The following is a 19,334-nucleotide window of genomic DNA, read 5'->3' on the forward strand; positions in this document are numbered from 1 at the left end:
TTACTCAACTGAATATTTATCAAATGGTGGAATCATGACTTGGTTCATTTTCTTTTTCCTTTCTGACCTGGTTATTTCAACTGAAGTACCTAGGAGTTATATTATCAAAGGACCACATATGATAGCTTAAAATTATAGAATGAGAAAATTAAAAACCAAATCTTAATAATGTTCATTGTAAATCTGATGGTACAGTACATTATGTGTGTGGGGAGGATGAAGGAGGGGGCAGCTGATGTCTTTAGCAGCATGTATCATCTTTAGTAATGGAATACAACACTAAGACTCAAATGATTTCTTTTTAAACCAAATAGACTGTAGGATTTTCAATAATATCCTTTGAGGTCTTACCACACATAATTAAAATCTAAGCTACATTTACTATTTAGAGCAATTTGAAATATTTCATAATTAGAAGTCTCATTTTTCCTTCTGGCTTTTTTTTTTTTTTCATTTTATACTGGCTGGAGAGGTTATATAGGAGATTCTTTTGTTGATGAAGAAGGTTGATTGTGGTACGGGGATGAGGATTGATCAGGAAGAAACATGCTAAAATAGATATCTCCTTTTGCTCTAACACCCAGGGTACTGTGAGTGTATGCTATGAACATTAGTTTTCAGAAAAACTAGAAATGTACAACTTAGTAAATTTTGTGTTTTTTGATGTCTAGACATCTCACAGCAGATGAAGATGTAGTGAGGGTAAAACTGCTGTGTATCACCCACAGTGTACCTACAACACTATCAAAAAACCACACACACAGAACAGCTCAATTTGATATGGGAGATGGGCAAGAAAGGCCAGATTCAAAGGATAGGTTGGCAGAAAATACTTCTCTGGGTCCTTGAAAATGATCGATTCTCACAAATCATGAGGTGCTTTAAGTAAGCTATGGTAGTTATGAAATCATGTTGTTTTTCTCATTAGATAGGAAAACGGTATTTCATAAATGTATATATATGTAGAGAATCAAACTGAAAAATGCAATTTAGGTCTCATTTATTAAATGGGTCATTTTGTACTTCTTTGTTCTTTTAAAATATTACCTTCAGGTTGAAAATCATTTCCTGGGGAGGGTGAAAGGAGGGAGCATTGACAGCAGTATCCAAATCAAAGCTGTGAGATAACTTTGTGTGGAGCCAACAAGCACGGCACAGCACCATGAGAACTGGACTACCTGTTCACCAGGCGATGACACAGAAGCGTCTTCCTTATAATACCACAAACCACTACCAGAGTAGAGAAAACTTACTAATTTAGCACAGGTCTTGGGGTCCAAATGCTTTTGTAAAGTTGAACACTGCTTCTTTTTTATTGTTGTTTTAGTTTGGTTTTTGGTGCTTTTGAGATAAGGTCTTATTATGCTGCCCAGAACTTGGGGCTCAAATGACCCCCTGCCCACACTTCCTGAATAGTGGGAGCTACCTTTTTCATGAATAAATTATGAAAAAATTAATAGAATTCTAGCAAAGCGAATAGAAATAGCTCCTCATCTTCCCAAACCTGCTTTTTTTGTGTTTGAAAAGGATCCTAGTAAATAGAAGGAAAAAACCTCTCATCTAATCTAAAACACTCATTTTACTGATGAGGCTATCAACCCCAGACTGGTGAAGAGACTTGTCCAAGGTCAGAAATTAATAGCAATTCTGACAAAGCAAGGTTGTCTGACCAGCTCAGTGATTTTTCCATTTCACCACTGACAGCTGTTTGGCTCTCTGAACACCTATTTGACCTCTAAGTCTTTTGCACAATCACTGGAATGACTCTTTGGAAACTTATAAAGGCCTACTCTTGCTTCTGAATGGTTTTACCAACCTCGAATGTGCAATAAATACAAATAGTATGATTTTGATGCTATTCAGTCAAAATGAAAACAAAAACCAAAGCTGATGAGTGGTGATAGAACCTATCACTTATTTGTTCTTGGGCTGGTTTAGAAGTATGATTTCTTGCATCTGAGGTACAACTTAAAACTAAACAAACAAACCTACTTGAAGGTAAAGTCATCAGTCAGGGCCTCTAGTTTGAATAAAAACAATTTGACTTTGCCACGGGGACAAGCAATCCATAGCAGGCTGATCTGGGATTGGCTCACATGAGCCACACTCAATTTTGTAATACATGGTGCACGTTGCTAGGTGATTCAGCAGAGGGAAACAGAGGACTGATTGATGAGCCTAGTAACTCTTAAGTGACTGCAATATATACATGCACAGAATGAAAGTCAGCCTGTCACAGCTGCTGCTTGCTTCACACAAAGTACCCAAAGTAAATTTATTATTTAAAGAAGAAAGAAAGAAAGAAAGAAAGAAAAAAGAAAGAAAGAAAGAAAGCCCCCATAAGATCTTGCAAACACTGTCTTTATCATGACCTATGCTGTTCATTTCATTGGATTTGGAAGATTTCATGATTTCTAGTATAAAACACCATTTTCAAGAGTGTGTAACTTGTCTATGTAAATTCTCTGGCCCACAGCCTGGAATGCAAATTTTGTTTCTGAGAATGGCTTTGTTTTCAACAACATTCAAAAGAGAAGGGGGCTGGGGTGCTGGCAGTTTGTGGAGTGTGAGTGTGTTTTCACAATCATAGGAATCCTCTGTGTTCCAGAACAGCTTACAGATTTTACCGAATTAGGCCAATTGAATTTTTAAAAAAGATTTTGGTATTACATTTTTTTTAAAGGACAATTTTGGAAAAATGTCACAAATGAGGCTTCTGAATGTAACAACCTGGATATTTTCAACTTCTTTCTAAATTATCTTAATATTGAATAAGTTTAGCACAATATAAAAAGAAGCCTGAAAATGAAAAATTAATATAAATAACTATTAGAGTGCTATGTAATATAAATGACAATAGGGTGCCCACTATGGTACATTCTGGATATCTTGTTAATATTTATGATATCATGGGCTATAGTAAATATATTTTGGTTACTTTCTTCGGAAAATGTGTCCTGAGCATTAGAACTATCCACCTTTCTAAATAATATGAATGTGAAATAAAAGAAATGAAAGAAAAAGGCATGGGTCATGGCAAATCAAATAGCAATTATTTATTTCTTGTGGTTCATGGAAGTAGGCCTGACTGGTAAACACCTGTACTTGGTTTGATTCATATAATGATTGAGATGTGGATGGTTTCTGGGAAATGCCCTCTATAGTGAAAATTAATCAACTGAAACATGTAATATGCCTTTACAAGTTTCTTCTGGAGAACAAAGGCTCCTTTTGATAGTATGAACACTCTTTGAATCCACATGGTGAACCCATAGGCACTTTGAAGTTCATATAAATACTTACGGGACAGACCTCTTAGTTGCATAGGTTATTACAAGAGAACCGGGAAATCCATTGTTACTAGCTGTGATTGGAGGCCCTCTCAGTTTCTTTCTTCACTATTCATTTTAATAATTTCTAGGTGTTGTCAACTCATCAGAAAGCAAAGGAAAAAGGGTTGGAAAGTGAGACCTTATTCCCTAATTTAAAAGGATTTGCATTCTGAAACTTTTCGTACTTGGGTTTCCTGCTGTAATTTCTGAAACATGATGTAACTGAGGTGGGACTTTTTTTATTTGAATTTTAAAAGATGAAATGCTTTAATTATAACTTCTCAAGTCATTTATTTGCATAGTTATTTGCACAGTAACATTAACTATACATTATTATTAGGCAAAGTAACTTTGCCACAGTGACTACAGTAATTAGCTAAGTTTCTTCTATAATTTTCTTTACTTCCAATCCTATTCTACTTTCTCTCCATGTTGTGCCCCCGGCACTCATTTGGGATGTTCTGAGCTTTTTGATTTTAGAGCAATTTTCTAAACCAAATGACTATTTTGAAGTCTAAATAAGCATTAAAAAATCAGGATATATATGTAATACATACATCTATATGCAAATTGAAAGTTTAGATCTCTAAGTCATAAGATAGTTTGAATTTGTTTTCTTGTTTTTATATATTAAAATGGCAAGTTTTTATCTTTCAGCCCAATACATGTGTATGTATGCATGATATTCACAACTATGTATCAATATATCTGTATATATCACAGAACACTTATTTATACAAAGCAGTGAGAGACCATATGCCACTTATCACTAGTACTACTTTATATCTCAGGAAATTTCACATGACAAAACAACAGAGCGCATTCTTTTAGTTCTTCACTGCAAATCTTCTATTTGAATTTCAGACTTAGTGTTCCTTGCTGACAGCATGGATGAGTAGGAGGAAGATCTCTAGAAATCCTCTTAAATCGATGCCTGCTGTAGAGACATTACAGAGATCAGCCTTTTTTCTAAAGCACATGATCAAGCACAAGTCATCAATTCCACTTAGCAGTTATTCTACAGACTACTTACTGAACACCTTGACTACTGTAGGTGCCTCAAACACGTTGTCCTCAGTCACCAGCATGCACACAAATCTCTTTTCATCACTGATCTTTGCATTGCTGATAGACAAGGTGTAGTTTTCTGAGAGGCTCAATCTGTCTTTGTATTCTGGTACATCATCATACTGCACACTTTTCTTTGTAGAGGACCTGAAGGCAATAAATACTGGGGAGCCATCAGGCTTTTCCTAAAAATTAAAATAATAATACATTAAAAAAACTAGTGTATTCAGACATTTTAGAATTACATCCAGAATTACAAAATTTCCTGTGTCACATTCATCCACTAATAAGTATATTTTTTGTCCAAGAATAATTTTTGATACAAGCTTCACATAAAATTTTGTTTATAGAAAATCATTTCATAAGAATCAAAGTCATACATTCTTTTTATAGGTATTTGTTTAAATGTGTGGAAAGAATAGAGAGAGCTCTTGGAACCTGAGCTTTTCTCACATCTGGAGGACAGAAATGGTGACTTCTTTGAAAACTGAGGAAGGTCAGTATTGTTTAGTATAAAATTAAAAAAAATAGAAAAAAGCAAACACATGAGTATACAAAATAATGGTTTAGAAAACCATCACAGCAATCATGCTTAAATTGAAAATAGTGGTTTAGATGTCCTGGGCAGGAATATCTGGCATATTCCTTACTTTAATCTCCATTCTTCAAATGTGCACATCTTTCAACCATAGCCGATGTGGCTGACCTTTACACAGCACGTCCTTTAATAGTCTTCACAGAGGAACAGTATTTACCCTTGTAAAACAATCATGTCCATTAAGCAAGATTCAGATTAACCACTACCATCCATAATTCTGCTATCTGCATTATAAGACTTAACTCAAAAGGTTTCCATATGAAAACATTATCCAAATATGATATAATCTGTCATATAAAAAGATGCCAGGAACAGAGACATGTGATGCAATTCTTTCCCTGTTCAACAGAAATTCTCTTACCTAATAAGCAATTTAGTTCAAAACAGGGGCCAAGCCCTCCTTTACTTACCTCATAAGGCCTTTGAAAAAAATAAAGCATTGTACAATATGTTAAAATGCAAAGAAAATGTTAAGATTCTGGGAGACTTACGTTTTAAAAATATTAATTAGTAAGCTTATCTTAGAGTTTAAAAGTTTTAGCCTCTTAAATATCTGAATATATCAATAATATTATCCCTAAATCTTTTAGTTTTATCACAGGTTTATAGTGCTAATCCTTGACTTCAATCATTCCTTCATTATGGGATATATGTAAGTCCAGTACCTTAAGTTTCCATATTAATTTCTTTATGCAATAAATAATAATTATTAATATTTTAGTACTTAATTACATGGCAGGTACTTTATTTGGGCTCTCTACACCTTAATTAATTGACTTAATAGTCATAATAACTCCGTAAGTTAGAATTGCAGTATTAGTTTCATTTACTGATTAGATAATGAAAGTAGGGTTTGGTTAGATAACTTTCAAGCCGATAAAGCTGTGAGCTGAGCTCAGCAGCCTGGCTTCTTTATGATTATACTTGATAATGGTGAGATAACTCTCCTATAGCAGGTCCTGTGGCAGATGCTAATGAAGAGGTGGAGGGAGCAGGGTTGGAAGGAGCGAACTGGGCCTGTGATCTCCATTCACAGGGAGCTTAAGGTGATGGTGAGAAAGTGGCCAACCCTCTGTTTCCTTTCACTTTTTCCACACCTTCCACTTGTCTTTCAGGTGCTTACATTAAATTAGAGCGTGTGTACTACATGTACTGATCAAGTCTGACTTCAGAGCACACAATACCTCTAATGCAACTCATGGGTTTGCCAGAGTTTTCTGTTTCACTAACAATTTCAAATTTGCAATTCCTGATTTGTTTCCAGTTCTGCTGTGCCAGCTCAGTTTAAGTGAAGGATACTCCCTGGATTATAGTTAGATCAAGGAAAATATTTGTCACTTGATTTCATTAATTTTCACAGTAAATTTGTTTCAGCAGGTGAATTATGTTGTAGACAGCCAAGCCCTTGGACTTTTAGGGATGCTAATAAACATTGTCTTCATAGGCCTCAACTTCACATTTTTATGTTTATAGGAAAGGAAGTAGCTGAAAGTCATCTGCAGTGAACTGCACAACAGGAGGGGGTCCCGGGAAGTGGTGTGCTGCCTCACCTTCCTTTCACCTGGCCTTTACATAAGCGCAATGTGGGTAGGACTTCACATCCCCAAGTCTCGAGAGCTCACTTTCTCAAGAAATCGCCACATGTCAAGCACTGGTATTTTAATATGAATTACTTCATGTAATCCTCACCATAACCCATGAGAAAGATATTATTTCACTTTATAGTAAGAAAATAGAGTTTATTTCACTTGCCAAAAATGCCACCATATACTCCATAAAACTATAAAACAGGAAGCAATTAACCAAGTCCCAGATAGGTCACACTTACATATTTCCATTTGCCAAACATGAGGTTCTGAGGTACATCGAGTCGGCAAGGCATGATAATGGTATCTCCATATGCTGAATTTACAGTATACCATCCAAGGCCTTTAGATAAAAGGAAAAAGAAAAAGAAATTTTAAGTGTTTTCCTGAAGTTATAACATAGGAACATAGTGGAATTTGCTCTGGGATGATTAACATGTTCAAAATTCTCAGAACTATAAATTTATATTTCCCTATTGAAAATTTTTTTTGGAAAATTAAAAAAAATGTATTAAAAACTGAGAAGTAACACATAACATCACAACCAAATTTTGTTTCTATGGGGGCAAATGAACATGAAAATAGCTTATTTGGTAGCAATATAGATTAAAATACTAGCTTTAATTTTAATTTTCAACAAAATATTAACATGGTTAACATTTATAGTATGAAAATTCTTCATAGAAATTATTATTAATAAAGCTGCATTTTAGGTAGACGATTCAATTTAAAACACAATTTGCTACTTTGGAACAGAAAACTTCTGAGTCTTATTTAATTTTTTATTAAAAATGATAAATAATTTAAATGTGGAAAAGCAATCTTTGCATAGAACTGTAAAATGCTATTCACATCATGAAGTTTAAAAAAAAAAACTCAAGTACTTATAAACGTGGACAAGTACCACAGGGTCTCTCTCATGTGTGAAAGCTAGAAAGGTCAAACTGAAAGTGGAATAGTAATTACTCAAGCCTGGAAGAGGGAGGGGGAAGGGGTTGTAGGAAACAGGATAATAGGCACGAAAACATGGGTCAGAGAAGTAGGTTCTAGCATTCTACAAGCATAGTTAGTATGACTATAGTTCATGGTACCCTGTTATTACCCTGTTATATGTTTTATGGAGACCTAGAAGAAAGGAGTTAAAGACTCCAAACATAAAGAAATAAGGAGATGGAAATAAAAATTACCCTGATTTGATCAGTGCATATTGTATACATGTATTGAAATGCCACACTATAAAATAACTCAAAAAATACCACATCATAAATATGTATAACTATTATATGTTAATTAAAAAGCAAAGCCCTCAGATGTTTAATTTGGAAATTTTAGTCAAAAACCTCATATAATTTTAGTTTATTTTGTTTATAATGATCTTTAAAATGTAAAATTGTTACAATTAATTATCTATTAAGATAGGTCTTAATTAGATATGAAGTATAAGGGGCTGTTTTAAATTACAAAGAAAGATGATATTTTGTCCACCAGGTGGTGCTAAAGGGCAAAGCTAAGGCAATCTGCAGCACATAAATAAAATCGTCTGAGAACTTTCTGAAGAAACAGGACTAGGTGGATGCCATCTTCCACTGTTATCCATCAATCACAGTGGACACAAAATTTCATACAGAGCTAAAAACCATTAGCATTAGTAAAAACAAAAAAAGTAATAAAATTCTTATTTTAAAATTCTATCCATTGAGGATTATGCTTCTTTAAGTAATTTGTCCCAGTGAACAAAAATGCAAGGAACAAGAACAGATTTCATGCAAATATGTAATATAACAACTAATTTCCATGGAGTTTTTTGCCATTATTAAGCTACAGAATACAGAATACAACAAATGAGGGTGTGTTTTCAGTTGTAATTTGAGACAAGATGTATTCGTGTTCATCACATGTTTGGTATCATAATAAAAAATTACCTCCATAATTTTTGTTTTGTGTTCTCCACACTGTAACTGTAACTCCTTTAACTTCAAACCAGCAAAAAGTAGAAGACTGTAAATGAAAAATGATCTCTTTGGCCTAGCTAAAATAAAAATAATGGCAGTTTATTTATCAAATTAAGTTAAATTATTTATTCACTTAGGTGCTGAGGTTTACACCCAGGGCTTCCACATTCTAGGCAAGCACTGACACTGAGCTACATCCCCAGTCCTAATAATGTGGGTTAAGACATGTGGCCACAGACAGACAAACTAACAGCATTTAGGAAATGGCTTTTATTTCATATTACAGGACTTGTTTTCTATGATAATGGGCTCCTACTTTGGAATTTCTAGCACATGTTTTCAAGTCAGTCATGCAGTACACAGGTGCAGGTCTACGAAGCTAAGGGAACCACTGTGTAATTTCATATTTTGTTTCTTTCACTGTTTAGAGTAAGGTACTTGAATATGTAATCACCTTAAGGTTAATTGTCTAGATACCTTGTACTATGGCAGCATGTGTTTCTCTAATCATCTCCCATCATCATAAAAGGATGTCTTCTTTTGACAATGGATGGTATTTCTATGGGTGGCCAAGGAGTTAAAATGTTTTACAAACTTAGATAAAAATAAAGGTGAATCCTTTGCAAGGTAAAGGGAAATAAAAAAGTTTTTTCCCCCAATTTTAATGCTTTGTTCATTCTCAGTCGATATTTTCTTTTCCTTAAAGGATTTTAATATGCTTTATATACACTACATTTTATAATAGGTTTTAAAGCTGCTTGAATTTCAAATACATAGTGCATTTTTAGCATGATGAAAGCACAATTCCAACTGGGAAGGTACTGTATATTTTAATCTTTGTATCTCCAGGAACAATGCCTGGTATTTAATGTGCTCCTAAAGAAAGACTTTTTCATTTGAGTATTGTGGAGTCCTTTGCATTTTGGTTGTCAAATGACATCTTTGAAAATCATAGGAGGCATTGATAACTGGAACTTTGAGAATTCTTTTTCCTTCCACATACTCTAAACACTGTCAAATGTTACCCCAGATTTGTAGGGAATGTGGAATTAGTTCTTGGATGACACTCTCTTACTCCAGGAGAAACAAACAAAAGCAAGCATGTTTTATAGGAATTCATTATGGACAGCAGGCAAAAAAGACAAAGTTATACACAGAAGCCCTGCCCACAGACATGGGGCAGGATAAATGATAATTGGGTAGAATTTGGAGCCATAATTGTGCCTATTGTAGAATCAATTTTCAAGTTTCTATAGTCATCAACTTTTCTGGTAAGAGCAAACTTACTCCCAGGTTTATCTGATAGAAAGATTAAAGTTAGGATTGCATCTGTTGGAGAGCTCACATCTCTAACCCCTGAGGGATAAAATGGCTACAAAGACCATGGTGATATGGAAATGAATTAGTGCCCTTACTTCTAGAGATGTCTTAATCTTTGAGATGTAGTGCCAGGAAGGCCCAAAGTACCTGCCAACCCAAATGATTCTGTTTATGCTTTTCACAGAAGAAAGAGCTCTTTATCTGTGAATTACCAAATCTGAAAATTAAGTGCAGCTTACTAGAATTCCCCTGCAATTTTCTCCCAGTAATATTAGTTGGTTACTATTATTTATGACTTTGTAGTCTACAGATTATTGGGTACTTCTGTAGAAACAGAAGGCCTATGATGTCCTTCCTGAGGCTGAATGTAGAATGTAAACCAAATGTGTGTGTGCAGCACAAGTTATGACTATGTATGTGTGTGTCGTAGGACATTTTAATAGGTCTAGAACCTTATGTATTTAATGTGTTCTGTAATTGAAGGAATTTTATGAATTATTATCATTGTTATCAAAATGTTTAGTCATAAAATAATGTATAAAAATGTTAAAATTTGAGGAGCAGTGTGTAATTATTTAAGTGGTTTTAAAATAAAGGCTTAATAACCAAAGTTAAAGAACCATATGCTTAGGATACATAGGTGAATTGTATATAAATATAATGAAGTATGCAGAGGATAAGAAAAATCTCTTTACTAAATAATTATGACATTTGGGATCTCAGGCAAGTAACCATAAAATACAAACTACTTATAGTCATGCATTTCATATCAGAAAACAGACTGGAAAAACTTGGAAGTTGGAAGAACATATTCCATTCATAGTTGAAATAACTAAAATGTAATGTTTCTGATCATTCATGACAAATGACTTTTTTCCATAGAAACTAATTGTCAGGTTCACAGAAATCATTTTCTTTGCATTGCTGACATACACACGTGAACTGGGATAGCTTAAAATTCGGAAGCTGCTACCACATATTAAGCAGAAGAACAAACAGTACAGAAAATAGGATGAGAATTAGACACAGTCTACTTTTACATGTTGTAATTTACATAGTTAGTTATTATTTATTGCACTGGTTCTTTAATAGTGCCACATCCTTTAAAGCATTATTTGAGCTCTGCTGGGTGCTGCAAGAGGGTTAAATGCCATTATGATCTATTCAGAGTTTATGACATAAGAATTAAATTTTAGTTGCTCAGAAATTTCAGACTTATTTGCACAAATGAATTGCTAGGGAAGGGGTAGGTATAAATGAGAAGCTCATTATTAGATATAATTTCATATTTATTTGACTAATTTTGAGAGACAAACATGCTAATGCTCCTATTTGCTTTATTAATGAATCAGGATATGTCAAACTCTAATTGAAATGTGAACATTTTGTAACACCAGTTTACTGCAGTGTTTCTCAACTTGGTCACTACTGACATTTTAAGCTGAATTTCTCTTTATTGTGAAGGGGCTGTATGGTGTATTAGGGTGGTAAGAAGGATCCCTGCTACCCATTAGATGACAGTACTGCCCTTCTTCATTATGACAATCAAAATCTCCAGACATGAAAAATGTTCCTTAGGAGGCAAGATTGGTACTCAGACCCCACCTGCAGAGAGCCACCAGTTTAAACCTTCCAGCTATTGCCTTCTTACATTCAATAAAACTGTAGTTCCCAAAAAAGAAAAGTTTAAGTCAAATAGAATCATTGTGAAGGAATAAATAATTACAAGTAGAGGAAGAGAGGCAGAAGTTGTACATAACAATAAATGGGTATGAAAAAATTTGTTTGCCTCACAGGAACATATTATATTAAACTATAATGGGGGACTGATTGATCACTGTGGGATTTGATTCCTAATCTCTTTACAGAAGCAACAAAGATGGTGTTTTAGCAAATCTATTAAAGTGCATTAATCGAACATAATTATAAATTCTATATGAACTTTCTAAAGTATACCTATAATATATATTACTATGATAAAATATTATGCTCCTACTGATAAAGCAAAATAGATGTCTTGAAGTGTCATTCAAACCTGTGGTTTTATGATTCAATCACATGGAGTATCCTATTTTATAATTCCTCTCATATTTCATTGCATTAAATAAGAATTTAAGATTTTCATAAACATGTGTATTAAGGTATATATGTGTGTTTGTCCATGTGTGAGAGATATGAGAGACTATAATTTCCAGGTAATTTGGAATGAACAGTAGAAGAGAGAAGGTATTGTGGTGAACTCAAACATTATTTTGAGAAATAGAAGGATTTTTTTTCTTCCTTCTTTTTCTTTAACAATTTCCCTCCAACAAACTTGAGTTCTTGGAAGCCACCTTGGTTTTTCCCTATATCAGAAGTAAGGTTAACACTGTTTTGAAGTTCACTTCTGCACTGCCTTTCCCAAGTGCCATATTATAAGGCAGGGATAAATGAGTGATGCTTATAGTAGCAATTCTTGCTTTCCCCTTCCCCACCCTGTATTTACAGTTTAAAAAAGGAATGACATTGGACGTTTGAGATGAATGGTTGAGCCACTGTGGAATAATATCTAAAGGGAAAGGGCAATCTTAGCAAACTTGAAATTAATGATAGGACCCAAGATTATGTTTTAAGATATGTGTTATTTTACTTATACAGCTGGGGTATTATAACCATCTATTTATCTTTTTATTCATCTGTAAATCAATGCAATATTCCCTATTGTGTGACAGAAAGAGATGTCCATGAACAAAGTTAAAAAAATACTTTATCAGTATTTGCTTACTGTGCAGAAAAATTACCTTCGTGATTGACCTTTGCCTGTTCATGATACTATAAGCATGAGATGAGGTGGGATAAGCCACAATTCCTCCCACTTATTTTAGACCTTCCCCATCTCTCCCTCAGTTCTTGGGCCCTTCCACTTTTGCTAAATTTCTATATACTCGTAAAAGCCTATCTCAAATATTATCTATTCATACATTCAATAATGCATCATGTATCTATTGAACACTCACTACAGGCAAAGTGTGAGGTGTACTTTGTGGGGGAAAATACATAAATACTGAGGCCTTTCCTCAAGGAACCTGTAGGAATTAGTATAAGGTACTTAATGAGTAAACTAAGTATTATGGAAATGCATAAAAAGCAATTCTAGCAATGAACATGAAAAAATTGGTAAAGAATTCTTGAAGGAAATTTTATTTGACCTGAACACTGAATTAAGGTTTCTACAGATGGGAAGGTAAGGATTACCTGATAGGAGCATTGCAGGCAAGGCCAAGGAGAGGCACTTGAGTGACACTTGATTTTCTCTCTTAGGGCAAACTTAATTTTTATTACAGTAATTTCTGTAGAGTAGATCTTTGATCTTCCTAAGGAACATGTCCTGAGACTGGCAGCTTTCCCAAGTTCATAAATGCACATAAATTTTTCCATAATAAAATGAAATAAATGGTTACATTTCTTTGCTTTCTCTTTACTTTCATCATCAACACTAGCATTTGGATTCCTTTTGAGGCTATTTAAAAATTATAATAAAAATTTCATTCAGAAATGATCAAAAAGCAACAACATTGTTTCAAGTTGCGATTTCTTATTTTAATTTTTGAGAGGTGTCTCATGAATTTTAAATCAGAAAATGTGGAGATTCTACTAGTTAAAATTTTTTAACTCGGGATATACATATAAAATTTAAGACACCTGTAAGTCTTTTAAAATTATATTTAAAAAACTATCTTAAAAAAAAACTACCTTAGATTATGGCTTATACTTAAAGGCTTCTTTTTATAGAAAGTATGCAAAGATTTCATTGCATTGTCAAATGTGGCCTTAAAAAATAGACAACAATGTTCGAGGTTCACCCTAATTTGAATGCAACTTATGGAAGCACAATTTGTTGATATGACATACAAATAGAGTAACACCATTCTATTCCGCAGTTCCACCACTGAGAATCTATTCTACAACAGTTTCTGTATACATGCATATTATATACAGCATCATTTCAGATACTGAAAAATTGGAGAAAACTAAATGTTCAATAATATGGGAATAGAATATATAGCCACACAATTCTCTATGTAAACTCATTGAGAATAAGTGAGAGCCAAATATACTGTTTTTCTTTTTTTCTGTAAATTTGATATTTCAAATTTTATATCATTCTTTATTCATTCATTGAGTACCAAGTGCCTGCTCCAAATGCTATTGCAGGGTGGGAAATGTCAGCAGTGATTCTAAAATCTGCTCTTATGGAGTTAAAATTCTAGAGATATTTATTCATATATCTAAAAGTTTCAACGATTTTATAAAAAGAGAGAAATTGTTAGTTTAGTTCCTTCTCCATTCACCAAACTATACGAGGGAAAGCCCTTATATTTTACTCATTTTGAAATTTTGCAGCACCATTAAGACTGCAGTAGCTCATAATAAAATATAAACTACAGCCCCTCCTCGGGACATAGAAAGGAACTCTATGAGATTCACTAGCTCATATATTTCCTCTGCATTTTACATTTCAAAAAACCATATACTATTCTTTTTAAATTCTAGGGAATCCTGTTACAGGGTATAGAAAGAGGTGCACTACAGTGGTTTGAAGTGAGTATCTTAAATTTGTCCCCTCAAAAAGTGATTTTTGCTTTAGCTATTATTTAATGGAATATAATACACAAGTAAGAAAGCAAACAGATCTAGACTTACATCTGAAATGTCACTAAAAGCATTAGACTTTAGGGTTTCTTTGGCAACTAACTATCCTCACATTCTTTGTTCTGAGGAGCTGAGATTCCCACACATTCCTCCCACAATGGGATCCCTGTGTTACCAAGTCATCATTCCTAAGAGATGAGGTTTTAGTTATTCTATGGTGTCTGTGCCAGCATGCCAACACACAGGTCCCTAAGTGGTGACAAACTTAAATAACAACACTTAAAAATACTTCATGCTTTGTGTTGGGGTGAGGGGAAAAAATGCATTCAACTAAATATGTTAAATTTTATATGTAAAAAGAACAATAATTTATATTTTGTTTCAAAGTGGACTTTCACAGAAGGGACAGGGAGACATGAGTGTGTTTTTCTTTATAATACACATTTTGCTCTTGATAAAATTGAAAAATATATGTAACTGATAACTTGCATTGATTGAAGTTCATAAAAGTTGACAATTTCTGCTATCATACCTCCAAGTATCAAGGATTTGATGTGATGTGTTTAAGATGTTCACAGAGGGAGAGTTTTCCACTCAATTAGCCAATACAATGGAAATAATCAGCAAAATACTATTTTCCTTATTCTCACATCTCCAAATTCAATTTCTTATCTCAGTTTTTGCATTGCCTGCATCTACATTTTGAAGATATCATTTGGGAACTATCAACTAAAGAAGTAGATGGAAGAAACCAAAATATGAATACTCCTCCAAGGTTAAAATAATGTAAAGGAAACATGAATCTATTTAGTCTCCATTACTCTGAACATTTTCTCAGCAGGAAAGTCCAGCTTTAACCATTTATGAGTATTAGTTCTACTTAAGCAAATAGAAGTTATACTTTCTTGTGTGTTCTGCCATGTAACTTGCATTGAAATTCTGAATACAATTCAATTATCTGAGCAAGAAGAAAAATAGCAGTACAGTATTCATGAAAACACTATCAACAGGAAGGCAGGCACAGTGTTTCACAAAAGACTTTAATTGCATCATCTGAAGTAATGGAAACTTTCAGAAATTAGACAACAGTCTACAGAAAGAGTTCATCATTATTGTGACATTATTAAATTTGTTTTCTGTGAATAATTTAATGCCATGACAACAAAAAAACCTTTTGATATGAGAAAATCAAAACTGTCCTTGAGAGCACTCCCAAACCCCTAAACAACAAATTCCTAATAACATTAATATGCCTCAAAAACGACTTAGAAAAAAACATCATGAAACTTTTAGCCAATAAGATCATCATTGTTTTAACAGATAACATCTTTCAATAATAGGCTGTGCTAACTGTGTCACTTTAGCATTTAAAGTAATATTCAAAGGTATTAGAATGACAGAAAAATTATTTTATACTTGAAGTAGCAAATATGTATGGATAATGAGTTAATTGTTAGGGTTACTGAATGATCACAGATTTCTGCTTCTGGAATGGTTGAGTGATCATGTCCTGAATGCTAGTTTCTGGTATTTTCCACATTAAGTATCTAACTTGTTAGTGAAAAATATTTTTATAGGTTGAAATAGCTTGTTGTTCTTTTCTTCATATGCATCCCAATACCTATAGCATTGCCTAGGTATCCTGAGGATGTAGATTTGTACAAACAGTAATAAAGGTTAAAAGCTATTTAGTACATTTTCCCACATATTTGGTGCAATTTGCTAGCTTATTTCCAAGATGTAGATTTGTGTAAATTCCACAGTTTTAATTGACAGCTCCCAGAGGGGTTGCAATATAAGTTAAGGTCGTAGGAAGAAAATTATGTTCCTAGGCATTTTTTCTGTTTCTTTAAAAACTAACCTCAACTTACTAGAAAATTGAACTTTCTAGCTTTGAGGAACAAAGAGAAATAGGAATGTTTGTCCAATATCAATTCTCAAAACAGTTTAAAACTACAGGAAGGATAAAATTTAAAGATTAAACAGTTGTATACACTGAGGAAATAAGTCTAATCTATTTTATGAAACTGAAATCATTTTCCTGTCTTAAAAGATCTTGTGTAGCTTCATGGACTGAGTAAGCAGAGAGAACCAAACCCATTGTAGCTTGCCCACAATGGAAGCTCAATGGGGTAACTATGGGATGCATGAACTTAGAGAGACAATACTGACATCTATTAATATTTTAACAATAACTTTTCATATATTCCATTTTCCCTGACAGTCATTATTCTTAATTGATGAGTGGGAGGAAAGGTGGGAAAGAGAACAAGATAATTTAGGAAGGCACTAGAGATGAGAAATATAGGAAGCTGTATTGAAAGGTAGCTTTATCATTTCTAAGGGTGTCAGAATGGAGAAATGTTAGAAAAATCTGTGAAATCTGCACGTGAAGTTCCCCCCAACTTTGAAACATTTTCTTATTCACAAAGGTTTAAAATCTCTAAAAATGTCATCTTACAGTATCGGAGGTCAGCTACATAACTTTTAAATGTCACATATTTATTTAAGCTGCAATTTAGGAATTTGTTTAATGCCCCTCCCCTGAAGAATTTTTCAAAACCTAGCTATCATTCATTGACAAGTGGTAAAATAAAAATACCAGATAAGAAAAACAAGCTCTTAGAGCAGGCAATGGCTCTTCTGTAGGCTATGGTAACACGGGAACTTAAGCCTGGACAGTGTTATTCAGTCCTGTGCACAAACACCTCTCCTGAGAGTCTGTGGGCATTCAGTTCAGTTGGTTTTCCATGCTTGCTAAAGTGTGCCTCTTGTGTCACTTGCTTCTGCTTCAGTCACATCTTCACATCCTTATCTCAGCATCAATTAAATAAATGCTCCATCTTCTTTATTATTAAGGGAACAAAATTCTGTGAAGTGTAGAAGATGCAAAAATGTACCTCTCAGATCCCTAACAGCAGAAAGCATGACTTGCCAAGGACCCAATTGTTGCATTCTATCAACAGAACTGAGCTAGGGTCACATTTCCCATAGGCAGTTCCCAACTAATGACAGTGCATCAGGTGCACTAAAGATGGCAAGTTTGTGGGAGACTGGTTACTCCTGTGAGCGTTGACTGTGGCTTACCAATTCTTTGATGCCCTGATGAACCTTCCTGACACTGCATTACAGTCTGAGCTGCTTCTGTTCAACATTTCACCCCTCTCTTTCATTCAGGGTTATATTTAGTTTGTAGTCTGCTGATTTCCCAACATCCCCAGCTCCTTCCTCATTTTTTTCTCACATGTTTCCATTACTAAAATCTTTGCATATTAAATCCACTTGGCATCTGCTTCTCAGAAGGTCATTGTGGAGAAAGGTAGGGGGAGTCCTTGTACCCTGTTGGTGGTAATCTGAACTGGGATAGCCATTGTAGAAAATAGCATGGAGGTTCCACAAAAAAATTAAAAATAGAGTGACCATACAATTCAACGATCTCACTTGGGGAATTTATCCAAAAGACATGAAATCACTATTTGTAATCCCATGTTCATTGCAGCATTATTCACAATAGCCAAAATATGGAACCAACCTAAGTGTCTGTCAATGGGTGAATGGACAAAGAAATTGTGGTAGATATATATTTATATACATATACACGTTGTTATTTTTCAGCCTTTAAAAGGTGATCTTGCCATTTGTGACAATGCAAGTAAACTGGAGTACATTATGCTAAGTGAAATAGCCAGACAAAGACAGACAAATACTTACATGTGGAATCTAAAATGTCAAACACATAGAAACAGAGACAACAATGTTTAGCAGGGGCAAAGTGGGTGAGGGAATGGGGGTACAAAGTTGCAGTCTGTAGTGTGAATAGGTCTAGAGCCCCAAAGTACAGCATGATGATTATAGTTAATAATACTATATTTAAGATACTATATTGTACACTGGAGATTTTCAGAGAGTAGATCTCACATACTCTCATCAGACACAAAAATAATGATGTGAAGAGATGGATATGTTGGCTTGCTTGACTGTAGTAATCATTTCACTAGGTACATATGTATCAAAACCTCATGTTGTACATCTTAAATATTTACACTAAAAGCAAAATTAAATAAAACTAAAAATACATGAGAACAATAACTAATAATAATGAAGGTATTACAATATTTCATAGTTTGCCATATTCTTATACACATATTGTACATTTATTTTGTATTTGGGGTTCACACAAGTCCTGTATGATGAGCAAAGAAACCTGCATTATAAGCAAATATTATGATACCTCATTTTACTAGTAACACAGTGTTCACCCTACAAATCCAAGAGACTAAGCCAACATCATCAAGCCAGTACATGATAGCACCATAGCTCAAAATTAATTTTTGAGTATAATTCTTAACTACTTCATGTTATTATTTCATTTTATATTGTGATCATTCAAGAATACTGGTTGAAAAGTATTTGAAAACTTTCCATGTTTAGATTTAAATTTTTTTTAAACCTATAAATGTAAAAAATTAGGAAGAAAATAAACTCTTGTATTTAATCACCTCTCTTTGAATGGAATGCTATGTGGCAATTGAACACTTATTGCCAGGAAATACAAGTCCTGTCCAAGGAAGCTCATCTAATTAGCAACATAAAATAGAAAACCAAGAGTGCAGGCATCTTTGCGATCAGGAAGCAGAGGGCTAAGAAAGGCTCATTAAAGTGGACAAGGCACCCAGGCACCAGGCAGAGTAGCCCTTCATGCATTTCTAACACCTAAAACAGTAGAGGTAGCACAGTAAATTGACCTCCAAGGAAAGGGTACTGAATGAATAAAATGACAAGATTGGCATTCACCTCAGGTACTTCTACTTTCGAAGTCTGCTGTCTTTCCCCTTCTTTGAAAATA

At 34.0% G+C, this 19,334-nt stretch overlaps 1 protein-coding gene across 2 annotated transcripts in view; it reads right to left on the bottom strand.

Moving 5' to 3' along the window:
* Alcam (activated leukocyte cell adhesion molecule) overlaps positions 1 to 19,334 on the bottom strand; it is a 181,208-nt gene that overhangs the window by 38,656 nt on the left and 123,218 nt on the right. For both annotated transcript variants that reach the window (XM_047563008.1, XM_047563007.1), the window contains exons 2-3: positions 6,827 to 6,927; positions 4,366 to 4,585 (exon numbers count right to left, since the gene is read on the bottom strand). In XM_047563008.1, the coding sequence (XP_047418964.1) occupies positions 4,366 to 4,585; positions 6,827 to 6,927 (321 nt within the window). The remainder of the gene's footprint in view (positions 1 to 4,365; positions 4,586 to 6,826; positions 6,928 to 19,334) is intronic.

Source organism: Sciurus carolinensis, chromosome 9, assembly GCF_902686445.1.
Source record: "Sciurus carolinensis chromosome 9, mSciCar1.2, whole genome shotgun sequence".
In the NCBI taxonomy this organism is placed as follows: Eukaryota; Metazoa; Chordata; class Mammalia; order Rodentia; family Sciuridae; genus Sciurus; species Sciurus carolinensis.